Here is a 24,025-nt window from a genome sequence, read left to right on the forward strand (position 1 = left end):
GCCAACACAGCCACGCAACTCCCGACGCCACGCCTATTAAAGGCTAGCCTGCCACCGCCGTTCCCTCACGCTCGAATTTGGCGAGACAGAGAGATAGAGAGGGAAGAGGCCTTCAGAAAACAGTTGGAGAGGTGGAGAGAGGGGAAGGAAATAAAAGCTTTGATCGATAAGATGGCGACGGATGAGAGCGCGACGCGAGGGAACGAGGAGGAGTGCCGGGTGGCGCTGCTGGACGGCGACGTGAAGGAGGAGTGGCAGGTGGTGGCCAACGGCGAGGGCGATTCTTGCGGTAAGCTCGGGCGGAGGGCATGGGAGGAGTCGAAGAAGTTGTGGGTGATCGTGGCGCCGGCCATCTTCAGCCGCGTCGTCACCTACGGCATGAACGTCATCACGCAGGCCTTCGCCGGCCACCTCGGCGACCTCGAGCTCGCCGCCATCTCCATCGCCAACACCGTCGTCGTCGGCTTCAACTTCGGCCTCATGGTACGCCTCCGCTCATTCATCACTCATCGATCGCTTCCTTCGTTCCGATCTCTCGACTGTCTGCGATCGAACTTTCCGTTGGTTCGTTGCCTGGTGCTATCTTTGGGGGCCGGCGTCCCCAAGGAATATCCGGCTCAGTTTTTTCCCGTCCAAAAAAATACGGTTAAGATTTCTTTTCCTACTCGAATATACTAGTATACCATATAAGTGGACTACATTAGTTGCGATCAAAGAGATAAATAAAGGTTTTTTCCGACCTTTTTTAATGAAGAAAGTATAATTTTCGGCATCTATAGTAACAGGATGTTAAGACCTCAATATATATAAATATTTTATAAATATGAATATTCATATCGTGTTTGAAATTTAAACTAAAGTGAACAGGTTAAAAAAAATCTAACCAACTGAGTTAATACTCGTACCTCCGGAGCAAGCATACGTAGGACATGTGCGGCTTGGAACGTAGTGGCTAGATAGAGCCAAATTATACGGTATACTACCTAATAACTTGATAGACATAACACGGTGCATTTACGTATCCTAGCAAGTGCACGATACTGGCCGCCTGGTCTTTGCCTATCTGGTGCTATCTCATCTGTAGTACACACATGCCGACATGCATGTCGACAATAAAAAGGAGCCCAATTTTTGGATGGCTACAGTACAACAGCTAATTGTAGCACCAGAAAACGTGACTGTTTGCAAAGGCAATGCAGCAACTGAGTACTTGGATAGTTCTTGATACAAATACAATCAATCGTGTAAATGAACATGATGCCAAACCGAAGGATGAGTGTTCAAGTTGATGTGACCTTCTTCGACTGAGATATGGTTGGCCGGTACCTTTCCAGGCAGCGTACTGAAATTCTCGCTTGTCTTTCTCCTCTCCTCGTCTTCTTTTTGTCAAACAGATGGAAAACTACAGTACTAGTATAGAAAGATGTAAAGGCCCGTGACTTCGGATTTCTTATGCAGGAATAGTTAGTTGCAGGCCCAATGTTTAGAAATTGTTCCATTGAGCTTGGTAGTAGATTTAGAACTATGAGGTAGAGTTCTACTCTTCTTCTTCTTTCTCCTTTTCTTCTCTTTTGATTCCTCTTCCATATCCAAAAAGTAAAAGGGACTTCAAGTACTCCCGAGGGGTAGTTGTCATTCATCATATAAGAACCATTGCACCTGTGGTGGATCCGCGGCTGATTGAGGTCACCTGGCATTTGTCTGGGTCCTCGACTTTTTGGTCCACGGACAATTTTTTGTACTTATTCTGTTGGCTACCGTTTGCCCAACTTGCAGCTATTGTCATTCAGTTTCCAAAAAAAGTTTCTATTTATCATATAAAATCGTTAAAGGTCAATTATAGGACTGTCAGCTTAACTCATTCTGAATAATCTGTGGGGGTAGTTGTCATTCATCGGATTGGGCAAGTTCGTGGTCAGTTTAATCATGACGAAACATTACATATTTTTTGCAGTGGATGAATACATCTTTTACAACGGTCACTTTGGTAATTCATAATTCGTAGCTTATGTAGAATTTTTTTAAAGGATGGTATGAGGTTTGCCGATTTTATTAGAGGAGGAGAAAAGTCTAAGAAAGAAAAATAGAAGTCCAAAAACATGAAGCAGTGGAAAACAACAAATATGACTCTTACAACAAAAGGAGTCCCCTTCAACAGATAAGGATCGATCCTGCACCACTACATGACATGACAAAAACAAACAATCAAGCATCACGCTACGGGGAACACAAGAAGCTGCTTGCTCAGCTCCACCCCTGCATGGTTGTGCCTACAACACTTGACCACACAACATTAGGAAGGCAGAGTCACGAAGAAACCTACATGTTCTTGTAGCTTGTAACATCTTCAGCAGCTACCTGGTATTTTTCACATTGCTGCCTTGTGACGATGTTTGCCTGTGAATTGCGTACTCAGAGAGATGCGAAGCCCAGCTTCTAGACTAGAACGTAGAATGACAAAAACTGGCCACTGGAATATGGGACACATTCTGATTGTCCACTACCTTTCTCAGGGATTGAGGTAGCACTTTAATCCCTGTCATTAAACGGCTTCCCAAGTAGCTAGTTCCAATTCGTGTAGGCTCTTATGATTTAAACATAATAACCTCCAAAGACCTTTTTGGCTGGAAACCAAATATTTTTAGCGCACTATTGCCTCAAGAGCACCCAGAACACCAACAACACTGTCATATTTGCCTGAGAATGGAATGGCATCAACATGAAAACCTGTTGCAACTGCTCCTAGTCCACCCTCAGGACCCTCCTAGTGGCCGAATAAGCTGCCAACAACATCTTCTCGAACAGCAAGCCTAAGCTGATTCATTATCCCTTTTATATACCTAGCATAGCCAAGCGGAAGGTGTCTAACTGCTCCTTGATCCGTTCCACAGTACTTTCAGCTCTTTGGAATATTCTACCGTTCTTTTCCTTCCAAATATTCCACCAAAAAGTAATGACCAAACCATCAAAGGATCTTTGAAGTTCTTTGTTGATTCTGCACGAAGCTGACTTCCACCAGCCCATGGTGGTGTAGTAGGACGAAAGGTGAGGAAGGTTGGGCAGATGGAACCAAATAGATAGTTGTGACCAAACCTGTCATGTAAAGATGCAATCTTTGCATAGGTGAGTAGGTGTTTCCTCTTCTTGATCACAAAGATGACATATTTGTTGTCGAGGTTATCCCCTCTTCACAGGAATGTCCGCAGTTAGAATTTTGTTTTGCAGTAGCACCTAGGAAAAAAAATTGCACTTTGGTTCTACTTTGACTTTCCAGACCGGTTGCATGTTGTATTTCTTTATTTGGCCCACAAATTGTATCTTGTACACACTTTTTGTAGTGTAAGTACCACTGTTGGTCCAGTGCCAGCATATTATATCTTTCAAATCCGGTTGGAGCTGTTGATCCTTCAGCAAGTTCCAAAGGTGAGGGATTTGGAGGAGCTCTTGCTCGGTTGCGATTTGGTTTAAATATCGAAGCCATCTATGCTCCAAGAGCCCTTGTTTCGTCATGAAGTTTTTCCTCGAGGACTTTGCAAAAATGAGAGGCGCTATGTTTTTTTTTTGTTATTGCCCATCAAGCCAACTAGAGTGCCAAAAGGATCCTCTCGCTATTGCCGATTGTTACTTTTGTCGAGGCGTCGAAAAGGGAAATATCCATTTGATCGCAAGGTACTGGAAAACCATTTCACAGTCTATCCTCTTGCCATTGGAACTATAGCCACTGAAGTATTAGGGATCTAGCAAAAAACCAAAGATCCATGATGTTGAGGCCACCGAGATCTTTTGGCTTTGTCACTGTTGGCCAATTGACGAGACAATGGCCTCCACATACTTTGTTCGGGTCTTCCCCCTCCAAAGAAAACTTCTCCGATATCTATCAATCTTCTTAAGAAGCCACTTTTGCAAAGAGAGAACTGTTAAGAAGTAAGTAGGCTGGAAGGAAAGAATTGATTTGATAAGAGTATCTTTACCAGCAAGGGAGAAGAGCTTTCCTTGACATCTTGGAAGCATGTCCCCAATTTTGTCTAAGAGGGGCTCGACATCCACTCAACTAACCCATCTTGTGTGTAGTGGGAGACCCAAATACTTGCATGGAAATGAGCAAACCGTGCGAGGAAGCCCTCTAAGATCTAGTCCGTGGTTATTTTGTCGTAACAAATCATGTAGATCTCAGTTTTGGTAGGGTTAGTCACTAGCCCTGAGCGGTCTCCAAAAACCTTTAGTAGAGTTTGTATTACGAGGAGCTCTTCTTTGTTCGAGTTTGCGAAGATCACCGCATCATCCGTATAAAGGGAGCATCTTAATTTTGCGGAACGAGGCAGAAGTGGGTTGAGGATGCCCTGCTGCTCGGCCAACGAGATCATCCTCTGTAGCGGGTCGATTGCAAGAATGGAAATTTGACGTGTTTAAAGCTCGGACCTGACAGTCCATTTAGGAAGACCTGCGAGGATGAAGATAAGTATATGGGAGTATAACTTCTGCCCAACTGAAAAACACTAGTAGTCCGTTCATGTTATGATTTTCTTTTTCATTTGATGTTGATTACTGGAAGCCTCTGGATTCTCGAACTGGAAACCTCCAGAATACATGAGGAAATTGATTCGTCTGATCCTCTCGGAGCCTCCCACTGCCCCAACGCCACACCAGTCCACTCTGATTCACCTGCCTTTATGAGGCCACCAGAAGGAGCTCTCATTTTCAGTCATTTTCTTTCGCCATCGAAAGCGAACGGAGTTCTTGACTTCTGGCTTCCAACCACTATTTTTCTTGCACCTTTGAATCATTTCCACTTGTCGGCGTTCACATCAGCTGCGCACACCTTCGGAAAATACAACTTCCAAATTCACATCTACTTCCACGCATATCTAATCTCGTTCATTGTTCCTCTCGCATGATATTTATTCATTTGTTAATTCTCTTATCTATCTCATATTTTTTTCAACCATTCATATAACATAAATCTTAACATAAATAAATAATCATAATAAAAACATATATGGATCTACTTCCACTTAATCTGCACCTCTGCATTTATGGAGTTATGAACAGCTGAAAAAAAGTTAGATTATCTCTTCCTTACGTGATGGACACCGCAACTTACGAGTTACTTACGAGTTGGACGATAGGAGATCTGTCAATTATTAGGAGGAGTAGAAAAATAAAAATATAGAAATATAAGAGAGCCACAATAACCTCACCTAGAGCTCACCAGATGCAAGCTCAACGCACACACCACCATTAAAGTAACTACAAAGATGTGAATTAGTTATGATTATACGGGAAGAGCTGCTACTGCCCTATCCCTGAAATACCATCTTACTTTCATCAAAATCTTCTTTGATGCCGTGAGCCACGTGCATTGGTGGTTGGGCTTGGTTTTGAAACATTCACCTGTTCAGCTCTTTCTCCACGTTTCACAAGAAATAAGTCACCAGCATATTTTGATCGCGCCACCATGCTGTTCTGCTCACCCTTCTGCTTACTTCTCGCCACTATATTTTGATCACGCGGTAGTCTACTAGGCTTGGCAGGGTGGTTAGGTGCAACCAAGTGGCAACCGATGCCCAAACCTTCTTGGTGTATAAGCAATCTTTGCATAAATGTAGTATTGTTTCATTAGTGCTACCACAAAGTTTGCATGTGGGGTCGTGTGGCCATCCACGATAAGTCAAATTATCCATCGTTATGATCTTTTGCTGCAGAAGTATCTATGCGAAACACTTACATTTCGGTTCCGCATGCACTCTTCAAACATGTTTCATATTATGGTGTTGTATTTATCCTAGTATAAATGATTTTTTAAAGATGAGTGATTAATCTTTTTTTCTTTGGAAAGGGATATGCGATTATTCTATCTGACTGTGTGCACCGCTTACATTGTTGGTGCGATATGGGCTCGTGCAGCTTGGCATGGCGAGCGCGCTGGAGACGCTGTGCGGGCAGGCGTTCGGCGCCAAGAAGTTCCACATGATGGGTGTGTACATGCAGCGGTCGTGGATCGTACTCTTCATGTGCGCGGTGCTGCTGCTACCCATGTACTTCTTCGCGGAGGACGTGCTGCTGCTGACGGGGCAGCCGCCGGAGCTATCGGCGATGGCGGGGAAGGTCTCCGTCTGGTTCATCCCGCTGCACTTCTCCTTCGCCTTCCTCTTCCCGCTGCAGCGCTTCCTGCAGTGCCAGATGAAGAACTTCGTCAACGCCGCCGCCTCCGCGGTCGCGCTCTGCATCCACATCCTCCTCAGCTGGCTCTTGATCTCCAGGTTCCAGTTCGGGCTCGTCGGCATCGCGCTCACCCTCAACTTCTCGTGGTGGGCGACCGCGGCGATGCTCTTCGCCTACGTATAAATGATTTTTTAAAGATGAGTAATTAATCTTTTTTTTCTTTGGAAAGGGATATGCGATTATTCTATCTGACTGTGTGCACCGCTTACATTGTTGGTGCGATATGGCTCGTGCAGCTTGGCATGGCGAGCGCGCTGGAGACGCTGTGCGGGCAGGCGTTCGGCGCCAAGAAGTTCCACATGATGGGTGTGTACATGCAGCGGTCGTGGATCGTGCTCTTCATGTGCGCGGTGCTGCTGCTACCCATGTACTTCTTCGCGGAGGACGTGCTGCTGCTGACGGGGCAGCCGCCGGAGCTATCGGCGATGGCGGGGAAGGTCTCCGTCTGGTTCATCCCGCTGCACTTCTCCTTCGCCTTCCTCTTCCCGCTGCAGCGCTTCCTGCAGTGCCAGATGAAGAACTTCGTCAACGCCGCCGCCTCCGCGGTCGCGCTCTGCATCCACATCCTCCTCAGCTGGCTCTTGATCTCCAGGTTCCAGTTCGGGCTCGTCGGCATCGCGCTCACCCTCAACTTCTCGTGGTGGGCGACCGCGGCGATGCTATTCGCCTACGTATCCTGCGGTGGATGCCCGGAGACGTGGCACGGCTTCTCTGTTGAGGCGTTCGCCGGCATGTGGGAGTTCGTCAAGCTGTCCTCGGCGTCCGGTGTCATGCTATGGTACGTACGTGTGTTCGTTCTCCATTTGATGTGCACGTCTTCTGTTATGCTGCAGTGATTGCTTACTGAAGATGACACAACTGAAACCACATATCCATACTGCTACTAAATCATGAATACTGGTACATTTTTTTATGAAAGATAATTAATAGCTCATTTTTCTATCATACCTTGGTAAAGAACATTTTTTTTATAAGCAGGCATACTGATATGCATTTTTTGACCTCTACAATTGTGGCTTTGTTCATATGAAGTGAGATCTTGATGGCACGTATAGTGGCATGCTGGCTCGCTGCATGCCTGCATGTGATGTGTTGGCTACCGCTGTGCCGACCTGCTTGTTGAAAGCGGTTGGCAATGGGGTTCCCTACCATCATACATGGACAGACAAACACATGTATAGCTACATAACGTTTCAACGCTAGCTACTGAAAGGCTTGCGTTGAAGTTGTTTGGTCAGAAACGCATCAACTGTACTGACAGTTTCTTATGCGTGCAGCTTGGAGAACTGGTACTACAGAATCCTCATCTTGCTGACTGGAAACCTCAAGAACGCGGCTATTGCAGTGGATGCGCTCTCCATCTGGTAACTATTCCATTCTTCGAATAGCTCTCAACAGCCCAAAATGTGTTCATCGAAACAACATAATAGCCGCATTGGTGACTACTGTCTGATGGACAATGTGCTATTTTTCTTCTGTGCAGCATGACAATTAACGGGTGGGAGATGATGATTCCACTGGCATTCTTCGCGGGCACCGGGTAATCTTACTGTTCTACCTTTCGTGTTCTACCCAAAACAAAAAAAGCACAGGCGTATACATTTTCTCATCAAGTATCAACCCGTCGCCTCTTAGAGGCTATGTGTGATCAATTTTCTATGATAAAGCATGCAGTCTTAGCATCATTGGCCACGATGCACGGGGTCCTTATTTTTGCCACAGCAGGCATTAGGGCTACTAGTTAGCTTTCCATTCAGTCAATTCATTCGCCTTTCTTCCCTTTCCTCTTTCTCTCTGAAACGCACACAGTGCCTTCTAGACGAGCCCCTCATTATTGCCTTGTCACCGCTGCACCAGACCCCAGCTGTGCAGCATAGCAATGTGCACTACACTGTGCGCGCTGCGCAGCGCAGGCACGCGTGATCGTTGCTCCCGGGAGGCCGGCGACCATATGGCTCATGTATCGATTTTGGAACTCGAACTTGAGTGGACCGTAAGAACCTTAACCAAATGAGCTATAGTCACTTCACAAATACTAGTATGTAGATTGCTTTCTTCGCTGGCTCAATCCAGGCATACTGTCCCCTTCGGAAGTTTTTATTTCTTGCGAGGATTCAGATTATTGTTCCTTGATCATTTTGATGTGCTTCGCCTTTTCCAGTAAATGGACAGTATGTGCGTGAACGAAGTGTCACATTTGTTTGCAGGAAACAAGAGTGTAAATTCGTGTCTGGACTTAATAACCGTGCATAAAACAAAAGCTGTTCAGCATGAGAACAGTACCTATTTGTACAGCTGCTGTTCACCACCATGGTAAAAAGAATCGCTAATCTTTGGATATGCTGGTCGATTCTTGCAGTGTGCGTGTGGCCAACGAGCTCGGCGCCGGCAACGGGAAGGGCGCTAGGTTCGCGACGATCGTGTCATCGATGACCTCGCTGGTGATCGGGCTCTTCTTCTGGGTGCTTATCATGGGCCTCCATGACAAGTTTGCGCTCATCTTCACCTCCAGCTCCGTAGTGCTGGACGCCGTTGATAATCTCTCCATCTTGCTGGCCTTCACCATCCTCCTCAACAGCATTCAGCCCGTCCTCTCGGGTGAGTACTAGTCAGCACCGATTTTTTCTTTGAAGGCTCAAATACTATCATGGGCCTTTACTATAAAACAGGCCTAATATTATTGACCTAGTAGCTCAAGCTGACCCAACCATGTATGGTCTTCACAAAATGCAGGTGTTGCTGTTGGGTCTGGATGGCAATCCATGGTGGCCTATGTCAACATCGGCTGCTACTACCTCATCGGCATACCCATGGGCATCCTGCTTGGGTGGCTCTTCAAACTTGGTGTCCTGGTACGTACTCAACCGTGCGGTGCATGCCTCTTTCACTTTGAAGTGCGCACTTGTAGCTTAATCGTGAGCGATGCAAGCTCAATTACTTGGTAGTCTCTCTTCGTGCCGCCTAACTTTCTTTGTGCGAAACTTTTGCAGGGAATCTGGGCAGGCATGATCGGCGGAACCGCTGTCCAGACGCTCATCCTGGGCATCATAACTGTTCGCTGCGACTGGGAAAAGGAGGTGAGCCGGGAAGCTTTCCATTCATCTGACCAATTCAATTCTAGCAAACAATTCCATGTAACCTGAAACAAATCGGATATTTCTGTGTGTTGTCTGAGTGCAAATACGCTAACGATTTGGACGTTTGTGCCATTGGCAGGCCCTGATCGCAAGCACGCGCATGGACAAGCTGTCGCAAGTTCGGTGAGAGCGGAATCTGCTGTGTGCATAGGAGCAGCGTTGTATTTGTTTGGATGGTGTGTTGATTTGCGCGTGTTTATCCTCGCTGCTGCGTCCTGATTGATCCCCAAATTTTGCCGTCTGGAAGAACAAGATGCTCCAGAGAAACTAAGTAACAGGACAGCTCGTGTGCAGCTTGATCCAAGACGGATGCTTCGCTTGGCTCTGATAGCTTGGGATTTCGCTTCACGGTACAGTACAAATTTGTAGCCTTCGTCCTCCGGTCACCACAGTGCATTTCTTCTCGTGTCAATGCGATGTAACACGAGCATGGCAAGTTGAGAGCAAATGAAAAACTGAATTATTGGGCTGATACGAAGGAATCGAATCGTGTCTCTTGTTTTCGGCTTGTGGCTTGCATGATTGAAATCACTTTGTTATACTGACTTGCACGGAGCCACGGACCAGCCATGAGCTCAGGCCGGTGATGCCCGATGCGATAGGTCGACATCATGCTACCGCCGATCAGCTTGGGACAACCAATAATGTCGCCAAGGAGCTGACTTTTTGGCGTACTACAATATACAGCAGACGTTGTTTTTGACGGAATACATTCTCCATAGAGTTCTCTTTGACCACAGGCCAAGTCTGCTCCGGCAGCCGCCGGTGTTGTTTTTGACAGTCGTCCTATCTCATGCCTGGTCTCGAATCCAAATTGTGGTACGGCTGGAAACATTCAAAGCCTTCCAAGAAACTGATGTGGTAATCTTTTTGGCCATAATAAACAAAATTGTGAGCAAATTCAACTATGATTTTTAATAGCCTACATATGGATCATAAAATTGTTTGAGAGGCATGGAAAAATTATTATGTACACGGGTACACTCAATCTAGTCATCTTGGTGCAAGTAGCCGGATGAAATAGGGCAATTAGGCCTTCTTTTTTTTTAAGACAATCTAAGATCATCTCCAGTAGATACTCTAAAAATTCATCCTCTATAATACTATTACAGCACCCTCTAACATTATTACAACATCTCATATTTTTTTTCATCTCCAGCAGCTATTCTATTTCCTATCTTTTATTACTCTCCATCTCCCTTCGAACCCACATGCATCCTCCATGAACAGTGTTAGAGTCTCCATTTTCCATCCGTAAATTTGTTGTCGCCGAAAGGAGTCCGCATCACTATGCCGCTCGTTGCCGATCCCACTGGAGCGCTCGCCCTGCCATGCCGATCGACATCCACTGCACCACAGGGATATTGCCGATTCTGCTGAAGACGCCCTAAAACTATTCTTTATTCTACAGTATTGTACTAAACCGATACATACAAATACATGAAAGAAAATGTGACGTCTGTTTTCTCCTCCCATCTCATCTCTCTCTACCACATAGGTCCCACATGTTATCCCCCTCCTCCTACCTCTCCCTTAAGGCCGCCGAGTCTGACGCCACACAATCTCCACACCGTGCCCTCTCTACAACCTCCCTCTTCCCTTCTATTTAAATCGTGATCGAGCCCTCCTATCGATCTCGCACCCCATCTCGACGTCCCTCCAAGCCAAAGCATCATCATCGCCGCCATCTCCGACAGCCGAGCGCCGCCCAGGAGCTCCTGCGCTTAGCTCGAGCCGTTGCAGTAGTCCCTTACCGCTGTCATGTCCCTCTGTCGCTCCCCGATAACCACATGCCACCGAAACGGGTTCGCCAACACTCGAGGATGCTTCTCCGCCGCTCACCGGAGCTCTTCGACCACAGCAGTGCCTTCCCTGCTTTCTCTGACGATCCTCTGCTGCCTTGAGTCATCACCGAGCCGCTCCAAGCCGCCTCGACGCCAACGTGTACCCCAATGAGCCCGTCGTCGCCTGGGGGTGCTCTTCCACCGCTCGTCATCGAAGTCCGGGCCGCGCAACACCGTTCTATGCTCCACCGGCGAAGAGCGCCACCGCAGAAGCTTGTCGTTGACGCTGAGTTGGAGCCAAGGTAAATGCTCATCCACTGCTAGATCAAAAACCAACAACAACGATTAGATCGTAAAATAACTCTTCGTTTTTGCCTAGTCAGCAGTCTTAATACTAGTCAGCACCGTCACGTCAGAGCCACGCAAACTGCCACATCATCGTTTTGTCCTACGTGGCGCTCAATCAAGGCTCGTCACCAGCCCAGTCAGCCTCATGACATCAGGGTGGCACAATAAATCTATTTTCCTATAGAAAAATAATTCCAAAAATCTAATAAATCATGAAAATAGGTTTTTCTTTATGGAAAAAATTATTATGATTAGAAATTTTTTTAATAAATTTAGAAATTTAGAAATAGTTTTATAAAATCTAGATTAATTATGTTGATGTTTAAAAATGTTTTCTTTGATAAAGAAAATATTTTTAATATTTTTTGTTGCATATAAAATAGTTTTTTCTAGAAAAAATGCAAAAAATTCTATAAAACTATTTTAATCATTTTTATGCTATAAAATAATTCAAAAAAATTTAAATAAATGTTTTAGGCTTTTCAAAAATTAAGTTTAATTCCAGAAAAAAAAATATTTTTCATGGTTTTTAGTCGTTGAGAAATTCGTTTAGCTGTAGCTTCCGCGTCATACTTTCGATTTGGACGATTCTTATGCTTAAACTTTTCTAAATTTATAACCTAGCCAATCTTAGCATTTGTTGTTGTGTTAGCTTTGTTTTGCGCTTGTTCTTAGTGTGTTGTTCTATTCGTGTGTAGATGATAATGTCATGGAGCCGTTTAAGGATATTCAAGATCAAGACTTCAGGGACCTTTGAGCAGCACTTCAAGAAAGACAAGTGTCCTTGATCACATTGATTCTATTATAGGAAAATTTGTCTTTTATTTGTAATTGCATGCTTGTCAATACAAATCCCATTGCTAGGGTTTACTAGATACTTTCATAATTATCCTTGTTACTTGTGTTGTAGTTTGTGTGTCAATGATAGAAATACTTAGTCATGCTATTGAGTTGGGTGGTTTAAATATTAATCTGTTAATTGGTCTATACAATATGAACTAGTTTAGGTAATCTTTTGTAGAAATATGGAATATAGGGATCTAGACAGGTTGGTTTGATTGGTATGATTGTTGTGTGCATATTGGGTGATGTACAAGTACCTGCTTTAGATCCTAAGAACTGCTTTAGAGTACCCGATACAATAGTGTGATCATGAAGTTTATATGGATACGACCTGACCAATTAATTAGATGGTATGCTTGTTCTGTACGCACCAATTGGCTGTTGAGTGACATAAGAAGTGACTCTGCAGTGAATAGAATCTCTATTAGCAAACCTTAATGGATGTACACAGATTTGGAGACATTTTTGTAAAGGTCTTGCAGTGAGACCCCTACTCTATACCTCGAAAGTGTGAAACAACACGAGAATCATGACTTAGGTGAAGTGTGCAACCTCTGCAGAGTATAAAATTGATATATCAGCTATGCTCACAATCAAGAACGGGCTTGTACTTCTTCATGATTAAAGGGGGATCTTGGATGGTTGGTTTTGATAATCAGGTGGTGATAATCTGATGAGTTGGTAGTAATATATAGAATATCTGATGAGTTTAGTAGTCGGATGGAATTCGATGAATTGTACCTTATAAAGTCTTGGTGTCACACATAGTAAATTGGAGTGGTAAGTCTTTTTTAGTCTATGATAAGATGGCATAGAAGCAGTAAATCTGAGTTAAATCTTTCTTAACTTAAGCTCGCATGTCATACCTTCCCACACTTACAGAGTATGATATATATTCATACTTACTATTTTTAATAATAAATAATACTCAATTGGAGAAGACCACGAGGAGATCAAGAAAGCTGAGGACTATAATCAAGATAAAGCGTTATAGGTCGCGTTGATCCTAGTCGATTATCTGTGGTGTGCGCTGAAGATTTCATTAGAGTTTCATCTTGATGTTTCGCTATTGTTTAAAAATATAGTATTTATTTCTATAAAATTATTTTTATGTGATATATCTTAATATACATGTAGTTGACATTTGATTGGTTCATTTTAAAAATAGGTATGACAGAAAATCAGACTCTGTTTAACGCGTCAACATCCGGCTTCTCCTTTGCTTCCCCACAGGACCCGGATCCACTGGGTTTTTCGGCCGAGTCTCCGGTGATCGGAACTACCCGTTTGTTGCCACCGTGCTCCTCCACGGCATCCGAATCCGTCCGGCTCTGCCGCTGCCATGACATGGACCGCCAGAACGACGCCAGCCACCTCGGCGTCCTCTCCACGGCGTCGGGGTACCCGGTGAGGCTCGCGGCCCGCCGGTGCCTCCGGACGGCGGCGAGCTCCATCATGACGTGCTCCGGCAGCCTCAGCGTGTGCCGATCCGGCATGTCCATGGCCGACTGCGTCCTTCGGTAGTGGAACTCGTGGGAACGCGTTGCGCCGAAGCTGATGACGGATTCGGGCGTGAAGGCGCCCGCGAGGCACGCCTCGTCTTGCTCCTCCTCCGGCTCTTCCTGCACCGTCTCCTGACGCGCCGTCAGGTCGCAGCTCTCGGTGGACGGGGGAGCCGAGGGCACGGTGAGGTCGGCGCGGCAGAGCGGGCACGTGACGGCGCCGGCGAGCCACGGGCCGATGCAATCCAGGTGGAACACGTGGCAGCACGCGGGGAGCACCCGGAGCTCGTCGTGGTCCTCGAACGCGGTGAGGCACACGGCGCACTCCAGCGGTCCCGACTTCGCCGCCATGCGCGCCTTCACGTCGCCGTACACCGCGGTGGGGAAAGACTCAACGATCTCCTTGTCGAGGCCGCGCGATCGGCAGACCGGGTGGACGGCACCGTCGTCGGCTGTTTGAGGCGCGGTACGAAACGAACGGCGCGGGGGAGGCGGACGGGCCGGCGCGCAGCGGTTGATGTAGACGGAGAAGAGGGTGAGGAGGACGAAGGCGGAGATGAGGACGACGAGCACGATGGCGGTGGTCAGCGTGAACCCGCCGGCGGTTTTGGAGCGGTGATGGCTCGTGCTGTTGTTCAGCTGAGCCAGCGACGGTCCCGCGGTGGATAGGAGCAGGAGCAGGACGAGGAGTTGTGGTGTGACACGGCGCCGAGCCATTGCCATCTCCGTCGAGGGGTGGATCGCCGGTGGCCGGAGAGATCTGGTCGCGTGGTGTGGGGAAAGGCCGGTCGGTGAGAGGTTTTGAAGGAACCGGAAGTGTTAACTACGCGGACGTGCAATGTGCAACGTACGCGAGACCGGGACGCGCGTGGCGAGTGAGCGTGTCGCGCGGCGAGCGGGGCCGCCTGGTCAGCGACCGGTGATGAAACGGGCTGGGCGCCAGATGGGACTCGACGGAGCAGGTTTGGGGCCGCGTGGCCGTGCTGCTGACTCGGTTGGCTTATTGGTTGGTAACTCGTGGATGCATGCCTTAGCGGCAAGAAGAATCTAAACAAACTTATCTCGCTCTTCAATCTTAATGCTGATGCTGACGAATGCCGATGAACTCCAGTTTTTTTTTTTTAAGTATGGCAGGAGCTTTACCAATTTTTTATTAGAAGGAATAAATTAGAGAAAAAACAATTTATACATTATAGAGTAAACACCCCTTTCGGACAAAAGAGAAGAGAGAACGATTGTAAAGAGCTTTCATGCAGCACAACAAGCAAAAAAGATTTCATATCCTCAACAACAAGCTCTTCACCTTATCGATGACTAAACGTCATTCTAGTCTGATCTATATCCTCCTTCATTCTATATGTTACCTGAGTGGGTGTGAGTGATTTCTGCTAAAATGTTCTTCGGTTTCACTCATTTCAAATGCTAAAAAAAATAGATTCCAAATGAACTATAGTTTTCAGCCTACCTAATTTCCTCCATGAATCACCGCCTGGTCGGAACTGCTTGTCTGTACTGTCTCTTGTTTACTGGAGTACAACGAATCAACACGCCAGTAACATACTACTCCTACTAGTCCCACTTTGCACCGTCTCCAGAGTCCAGACCATGCCGCGGCAGCGAGCGATGCAGCCTTTTTTGTAATCGTTTTCCACCGCCTTATCAAAGACGAACTGAACTTTTGACCGAAAGGTTCGGAAAGCAGCGATTGGATGCCAAGATCGCTCTCCGATCAGCCTGCCTCATTCCTGCGTCATGCACGCTGTGTGTTCCTGTCACAGCTTGAAGCCTCGATCGCGGGTCATGCATCCTCTCATTCCCAACCTAAGACTCAAAACTAAAGCAGCACATTTCAGGTTTGGAAGTAGGAATTACTCAACAGTTCGAGCTGGAACCCTGTATGTTTCAGAAGATACGGTTGCGAATACTAGTGAGCCGCATGCATGCATGGAGGTGTTCTTCAACCTCGCACTCTTGCGCGTGCAGTATGAACTCTGAAATCCAGTTTTCTAACTACCGCTCTAAGTGTTGTTGACGTCCTTTTTTAGTGTGATGTAATCACATTGGCTTGAACAGTTCAACGTTCTAGCGACCAAAAATGTGTCTGAAAAATCTCGTCTTTTAAATGTTACGTGATCAGCGTGAATTCTATTACGCACCTGACGCTAGCTAGAGACCAGATCTCCTTTCCTCGCATTATTCTACCGCTGCAACTTGAGAATAACGAATCTATTACATATATTAAAAGGCTAAGAACTGAATGCTACTGTTTATGTAGGTCTCACATATATGTATGTATACATATGTATGTGTATGTATATATATGCATATATATATTTGTCTGTACCTATATACATACACATATTTTTTTCAAAATTTCAGAAAAACAGCGAAAGTCATAATAGTTATATTGATAAATCAGCTGAAATAATCTAAAGTACATAGAAAAATATGAAGAAAAAAAAAGTTAGATTCGTATTACTATCATGTTAAAATTATGTACATGTATGAAAGTATCATTATTTTCCTATAATTAAATAAATATATTAAATATTGATGAATTCATAAATAAATATTAAAATATCTTAAAATAATAATTCTATTTTTTAGTCTTTTTTCTATACTCTATGAAAAAACAAGTATACTATAGACGCACCAATCCGACTAGTTTGATTGGTGAACGCCTGACTTACTCTCGTGTGATAGCTCGTTCCTGCTACAGCTACCGGTTAGAAAGCCATGGCCCATGGACCATCAGTCCATCAGCTCGCTGTCAAACGCCATGAACCATCAGATCATAGTGGCACTCTTCATATGGAGCTCTGGTGCGGAATTAAGGCCGTTCCTTGCAATGAATTCTTGCCCAGGATGGGTTAAGCAGCCTGCTTATAATCATAGCCCAGGACAGATAAAACACCAGTATCCGTCCCTGGACTACATAGCCCATGAGCCCAGCCCTGATCTGTCGGTCGGGAGATATTCAAGGCCCTTTTGGTTTCGAGAGAAATGGTGCCCATAATTTGAGATGATCTCTATGTGTAGGCTTTTATCTTTGCTTCAAGATCTAATTTCTTGCGAGGATTTTCTACACGATCATTCAGATGTTTATTATAGCTTTTACATGATCTCAAATCAACTCTGAATATCATAGAAACGGAAAATACGAAGATTCGAAGTTACTTGTGTCCGTCTCAAAAAGTTTGGTGGATCAAACTGGCCGTCCTAACTCTGAAGCAGTGCGAAGTTTTTTTAGGCAATTGAAGCAATGCGAAGTGAACCGTTCACTGGATAAAAGCGGTCAAAGCATGTACTATCATGTACTCCACACAAGCCTCTAACTTGTGCAAGTGGGAGGACTGGCCAAAGCATCGTATCCTCGAGTAGCCAACGAGCCTCATATTCGCCAATCGCCATGGACGCCTGGACGCCTGGACGATGCGGACTATCTCCATTTGTGCCAGAGAGGCAGAGATGTGTCACGAGCAGCACATCACATATGCAAAACACTACCGTTGCGGACAGGGCCACCTTCTCAGCGCGCATCATGGCCTACATCGAATCATCGATGCGTTACTAGCTACGTGGCCCTGTCGAAGTCAGTTTCGTGATGATCTCGTGGGTGCAAATGTTGGACGCGACGGCTGGCACGAAGACCCTACGCGTAGGAACACCATTGATTGAGACCGAGCTGGCCCTGCCGGCCAGCGTGTTCGTTCGATCCGGTAGTCCATCCGCTCATCCATGGGAACAAGAACGACATTGTCACATCGTTGCTTTTTAAAAATGCGCGCAGGTGGTAGGCCTAGCGTACTGCTGCGCTGCGGTGCGATGCGAAATGCTAGCATGCATGCTACGATGCGAAACATGATTGCGCCAATTGATCTGCAAACCTCATGATCCGGATGGCTCGAATAATTTGACGCTACGTACCCTGATGGTGCCATGACCAGGGAAATTGTGGCGGCGTACGTGCTAGCAGCAGCAGGATCGCGTTGCGCGTCACTTCCTGCCCCCCCGGCCGGGGCTCTAGCACGCTCAGGTCCTCCACGAATCCACGTTACACCTGTCGCGTCGCTTGCTCAGGCGCTCTCAAGACAGCGTGGTCTGGAGTTCTGGACATGCGGTGCCTGCCGCTGCCGGGACGGCATCCGCATCGTACCGTGCCATCCGAACCGGGTTCGCCGGGCGCGTGCAATGGCAACGTATATCTGGCGCGCGCACGGCGTCCAGCCGTCGCCCGTGGGAATCGCATCTGCTGCTCGGTCAGCTCGGGCGCTGCCGCTGGAACAGGAACCCAGCGGCGAGCGCCACGCGCGGCAGACGCGACGCGATTTGGTCGCGCGGTGGGCGGAAAAAGGGTCCCCGGCAAGGCTGCGAACGGTGATTGTTGGCAGTAGGTCTCGGTGGGAAGGAAATTATATTAGATCATTCATCGAAAGATCACTACAAAATCTGAATCTATATTATTTTTCTGATTCAACGACTATTACATGCAATTAAGAGAAAAAAAGAACATGTGATATATACAAGAGAATATCTTTCTGTAAAACCGAGTCCTATAAAATTTCGTTACAACTGTGGTCCGGAAGTGCTCCGTGTACGCCGCTGCCAAACCCGGCAGAACAATTATGTGGGTATTGTACCACTGGTGGTCACGTTAGATCACCAGCTGCTTGATCGTTCCTACGTACCACTTTTACTACGGGAAAGATCGCTTGTCCTTATCTTTTTTTTAAAAAAAAAACGAAGTGCGCATGCACCAACGCAATATGAACGGAATCACGCGAGCCACACAAAACCTAGAGAATGTGGGAGGCAGGGAACATATGTGCGCACACATGCATGAATGAATGAACGCAACTACTTAGCTAGTACATAGGTTCGACTTATTATGCGCTTGGCTAGTTAGGTTCACTGACATAGCAATTAACAACTTGGCAAGACAAAATTCCCTTCTGATTTTTCATGTGTGCAGGCCGGGCTATAGATTATGGCAGATTCTCGTGCCGACATCGGTTTTAGTTATCAAACCAATCTGCCTTAGTTTCTTAGCTGGCTGCAGTCTGTTGGTACACACTGCTCCACTGAAAGTAAGTCGACGAGCTTGTCTGTTGCATGACTTCGTGAGATGAAGGATTGGACCGGTTAGCTGCCATGCGCGCGATGGTGGGTATCTTTCTATCCGTCCGGTTCAAGCACGAAGAGTATCAGCATGGGACATTAGCTGTCTCTGTCTTGTAAGAAAACTCAGGCATGTATGCTTGCCCACAGGCCACAGCTGGACTGCGATCGATCTGTGATTTGATTGCTTCCATGATACTCAACCTTTTTTGGCTTAAACCTTTGCATCTATAAAAGCTTTGGTATTTCATTACTCAAAAAAGTTCAAGTACAACAATAACAGAGGGCATTCATAGTTGGCATACTTTTTGCAGAAATTAATCATGTCAATCTCGCAACTGGGCATAAAACCATACCTGCAGGGGTCATCCTGATGAAGGTTATTGGAAGAATCTTTGAAATGAGCAAGTAAGGGAAATCATTTTTTTCTGACAGACAAGTTGCAATAAACTAGTCAGGAACTGATCGGAATATACAACACCGAGTGCAATTTTTGTTTAGAGCACGTAGGATCCGGGTGTAGGAAACTGACCAGAGACGTCAGAGGTTAGCAATGCTTCCAAACTTGCATTTCACAATTGCAACATTTTCTTAAATCAAATCCCCCCGCTTACCTACCAATCCATCCAAACTAATCCCCACACGAGATCTCCCAAGATCTGCAGTGATCAACAACCTTGTCCGCACACGTCGAACTGCCTCCGGTAATGCGGCGCGCGTATTCGGTTTTCGCCTTAAAATGGAAAAACAATGCTCTCGTTTTGGCATGGTTTGGGTACAGAAGCCATGAAGATGGAACAAGATCGCAGAGAATTGCGTTTAGTATAGAGTAGTGCCTACCTATTTCATAGGAAAGGCACGGTCGAATTGACCTCTTGTACGCGCCAAATCCGCAAGGTGTATGCTCGTCGTCTCGCCTGCTTCCGTGGCCATGTCCATCCTTTCATGATGCTCATGGTTCATGCATAATTGGAGGAAGAAGAACCACCATGGAAAAATCTGCATGTGCTCTTGAAGAAGTATTGACGTCGATTTGCTGGTTTAGTGAACACTACACTGGTCATGTACAAGCATGTATCGACGGCAGTATCTCTCCAAATACGAAACAAGAACACACCAAGTCACCATCACCACACGATTAACGTAATATGCCAAGTGGAGCACTAGGATATTTTTTTAATTTCGTAGCATCATTTTTAAAGTACTTGATTCGTTTTCTTGACGTGGTATGTTAGAGCCAGACAAAAGTACTAACCTTCGTTCTAGATTGTTGTGGGGAAATGCATTTTCTAAGAGAACACACTTGCACGCACCATGCTTCCGTAATTCTTGATTCGTATCTTTTGACGAAATCATACATATAACGAGATCGTTGGCGATTGATGTTAGGAACAAAGACCGCATAAATTCCACATAGCTAGCTTTATCACCGCGTAATAATAAGTCACCGCGTAAATTTCAGAGTTTGTCCTGAATATGTTCAGTTATAACTTATAACTGAGTTTCAGTTAGATCTTACTCTGAATTACCTGGAAACATATGATGTCCAGTTTCACAAACTCAGAGTTGTATTTGGACTCGAGAAAGCTAATCAAATCTTACATAAATGATTGTGGTCTTAAATGAAATGGAAACAAAAATGATTAATTTTAGTTGTATGACCCAGTGCTCCAAGAAAAGAAATTTAGTTTGACCACAGCTCAAAGCATGAAAAGCGACAGCAATACAGTGATGTCATGCATTGCAAAACCGTCCTCTGTCTAAGCAAAGCAATGGTATAAAAAGTAAAAACAAAAACAAACTAGAATTAAGAAGCGATTAGTTATTGTTGTCCGTAAAATTATGGTCATACAAGCATTTCGGTCTCCATCCGTGAAGATTCTCCAAGGCAGAGTATCCAGAGAACACCATGTTATGAAAGATAAAATAATAGTACTTACAAAATCCGATTCCAGGGCTCGTGTGCAACATTTGATGCGAAGGTAATCTGGCGAGCGCACACGGAAAGAAAGCACAATTTTTTCGCCTGGCTCCTAGTGCAGAACAAGATCCTGACGGCAGACAAGCGGACAGCAAGGAATTGGTCTTGCAATCCAATCTGCGCACTTCGCGACCAAGAACAAGAGAGATCGGCACACCTAAAACTTAGCTTTGCCAAAGAGGTTTGGGAGAAAGTCCGACAGTGGGCAGGGAACGCGGGTACCGTACCGGCCAACCAAAACCTCATCTTAGCTGATTGGTGGCACTTGACCTTGAGCGTCATAACAGCTAGGTAAAAAAAAGACCACAGTGGCCATCTTGATGTACACTGCATGGAACCTAAGGAAAGAGCGGAATCAACGAACATTCGAAGGTACCTCGCAGCAACCAGTGCAGATCCTCAAGATGATCAAGGACGAAGCCATGCTAAGGAAGAAGGCTTGCGGAAGCCCGGAGATAGCTTAGTTTTCTCCATGTTTTCCTTTGAGGAGTTCATTCTAGTTTCCTACGTAATACACCTCATGTAATATTTGGATTGCTTCCTTGTTCTTAAATGAAAGAGTCTCCTGCTCATTATTTCAAAAAAAAAAAAAGTACTTCACATTGTTTTAGTTCACAACAAGCCCTGAATTGCCCTGTATCTGCGACGGATCGAGATCCCCTGCCCAAACCGACATCCAGTCCTCCACTACTCAAAGTCTCGAATCAAGGTCATCCAAGCTAATGTTCCAAACTTGTAAGTATCCATGTCGCGCTGCTCGATCACCTCTCCACGAATTCAGAGAGTCCCAACTCTAGCCTGGTGTGCCGCTCATCTCCCTTACCTCATGCTCGTTTTAGGAAAAACGGATGGCTCCTTTCTATTTTTTGTTTCTTCCTATTCCATCATCTTCTTTCCCTGTGGTTTCGTCGTCTTGTCCAGGATCAATCCATAGCGCTCAAGTTTATCGGCACTCAATATTTTTTCCTGAACTACAAATCACAGGGACGATGGCATCGCCTCCCGGTGGCATCCACCGTAGAGTACGGACCTCGCAAGCATCGGTCCACCTCAAAATCGCTCCGTGGCGACGTGGGTCTGGCTCGGGTCGGAGGGGGGGAGGGGGGCACCTTCGTGCAGTTGGAAAGGGTCGTATGGAACTTCAAGTTTCAGAATCGGACGGCTTCTTTTATTAGAATTAGGAATCCTTTACTTAGTACATCAACATGTAAATGATTAGGGGAACTCTAAACTTGTAAGTACCAGATTCCATTTTTAATATGTCAAATTTCATCTTTTAACACTGAATCCATGTATAGCATATGGACTACTGAATCTAACCTTTATAATTTGGTCCCACCGAAATTAACCATTTAGATCTTTCTTTTTTTTCACTGATTAATGTAGTAATTTTGTGATTTTGAGAGTGAATATGAATACTCCTTTTAATACTTAAATATTAAGATAATAGATCTCAACTGTTACTCTGGGTTTTCTAGTTCGTCATACCTGTATCCACAAATGGGTGTGAATAGAAGGATTCTTTAAAAAAACAAATTTGGCAGATCTCATTAGATTTCAAGGGTGCAATGACAGGCCAAAAAGAAAGAATAAAACATGCCAAAAATATTTTCTCCGGCATCTGAAGAACAGAACAAATGCAGTAGGACAATCCGGTGGTCTGCCTGCCCCCGGTTTCACTGTCTTGTGCGAAATATTTCTGGAGAGCGGTTTCAGATTTCTTCTCCCTTGGACTGGATCTATCTAACGTGTGCATATCCATCAATAATTAACAAATTGCAAGGAACATTTGTTCTTATTCCCCAGCATATGTCAGAAACAGTCTCATCCTGTCTTTCCAAGACTAGTAGACAGACTAAATTAGTGTTTGATACACCATGCCAGCAATTTTCTTGGGAGGATTCCAATGGCGCTTGTGTGCCAGCTTTCTACTACCTTTCAGAAACAAGTACACGTTGTTGTATTTTATATGCAGAAAAACGAGGTGTTCAGTCTTCGAACTTGTTTTACCCATGAACTTTCTTCAAAAAGTTCATTTCAGCCATCAAAAAGTGCATGCGTTTTTTAGATTACAGCCCAGGTACAATCAGGGCATTTCACAGAAGTTTTTTCAGGCATCATCTACTCCCCTTAAACCGAAGGGAAAACCAGTGGCAAAATTTCCCCGTTTCCATCAAGCAAAAGGAGAAGAACAGAGTGAAAGTGACCCCCGGATTCGATCAGTCAGAGAAACTTTATGCATGCACCTTTCGCTTTCCCTTTCCTGTTTCTGACACGGCTATTTCTGATCTCTGTACATAGCGGAGTGCAAGTTGAGCCGTGCGTGAAAACGTCTTCGCTGTACATAGCTGTACTCCGTACCGTGTCAAAGTGTCATGAACCAGTATATTTAGGCCATGACAATATCACGCCTGAAATTACGTAACGAACTCGTACGCATAATTAGAGACGACTCAAGTGGAAGATCGATGCGATCATAGTTAAGTCTTTGCAGAAAACAGCGACTGCTTTAGATGGAAAGAGACGCTATAGGACGTTGAACTCAATTAGAAATGCTTGTGCAAGAGGGTAATCGTAAACTTGGGCATGTATGGAAACGTACAATTTAGTAGATCGAGCAAGAGATTGAGCCTGTAGAAGGCCGGTGAAAGACACAACTAAACTATGCGGTGAAGAGGTCACATGATCTCCAGTAGCCACCATCTTGCACTGCGCCGGCCGGCCGGTTGGCCAAGAGGCCGAAGAGAACAAGCTGGACAGACAGAGAGACAGGCGATGGCCTGCTGCGCAGCGCAGATGCAAATCCGGCGTCCCCCTCACGTTTATTGCCACGCCGCTCCGGCCACCGTGCCCCGAGCTGTGCAGAATCTCTAGATCTGCACACCCCGCTTTGACCACCCCCTGTAACTTTTAAAAATCTCGTCCGTACAGCCGCTTTGCAAATAACACGCTCAAAACCATCAAATTTACCGTGCTCCCCCTGCTGTGGTGGCGCGCCTGTGGTTAACCCACCAGCTCAAGTTGCCGCCCCACCCGGGGTCCCCTCCCCTGGTCCAGCAACGAACAAAACCACACGACCGGCGACCGCGC

General features: G+C 45.7%; 2 protein-coding genes across 2 annotated transcripts; one reads left to right on the forward strand and one right to left on the reverse strand.

Annotated features, from left to right (window-relative positions):
• Positions 1 to 9,863, forward strand: LOC133911775 (protein DETOXIFICATION 27-like). The gene is made up of 8 exons (XM_062354175.1): positions 1 to 483; positions 6,459 to 7,000; positions 7,500 to 7,586; positions 7,706 to 7,762; positions 8,582 to 8,820; positions 8,956 to 9,074; positions 9,213 to 9,299; positions 9,439 to 9,863. Exons 1-8 carry the CDS (start codon positions 172 to 174, stop codon positions 9,484 to 9,486), a joined length of 1,491 nt encoding a protein of 496 aa, XP_062210159.1. The 5' UTR covers positions 1 to 171; the 3' UTR covers positions 9,487 to 9,863.
• A 3,560-nt stretch (positions 9,864 to 13,423) lies between these two features.
• LOC133910922 (E3 ubiquitin-protein ligase Os03g0188200-like) lies at positions 13,424 to 14,657 on the reverse strand. Its single transcript, XM_062353158.1, has one exon. It carries the CDS (start codon positions 14,557 to 14,559, stop codon positions 13,516 to 13,518), a length of 1,044 nt encoding a protein of 347 aa, XP_062209142.1. The 5' UTR covers positions 14,560 to 14,657; the 3' UTR covers positions 13,424 to 13,515.
• Positions 14,658 to 24,025: the final 9,368 nt, after the last annotated feature.

Source organism: Phragmites australis, chromosome 3, assembly GCF_958298935.1.
Source record: "Phragmites australis chromosome 3, lpPhrAust1.1, whole genome shotgun sequence".
Classification (NCBI taxonomy): domain Eukaryota; kingdom Viridiplantae; phylum Streptophyta; class Magnoliopsida; order Poales; family Poaceae; genus Phragmites; species Phragmites australis.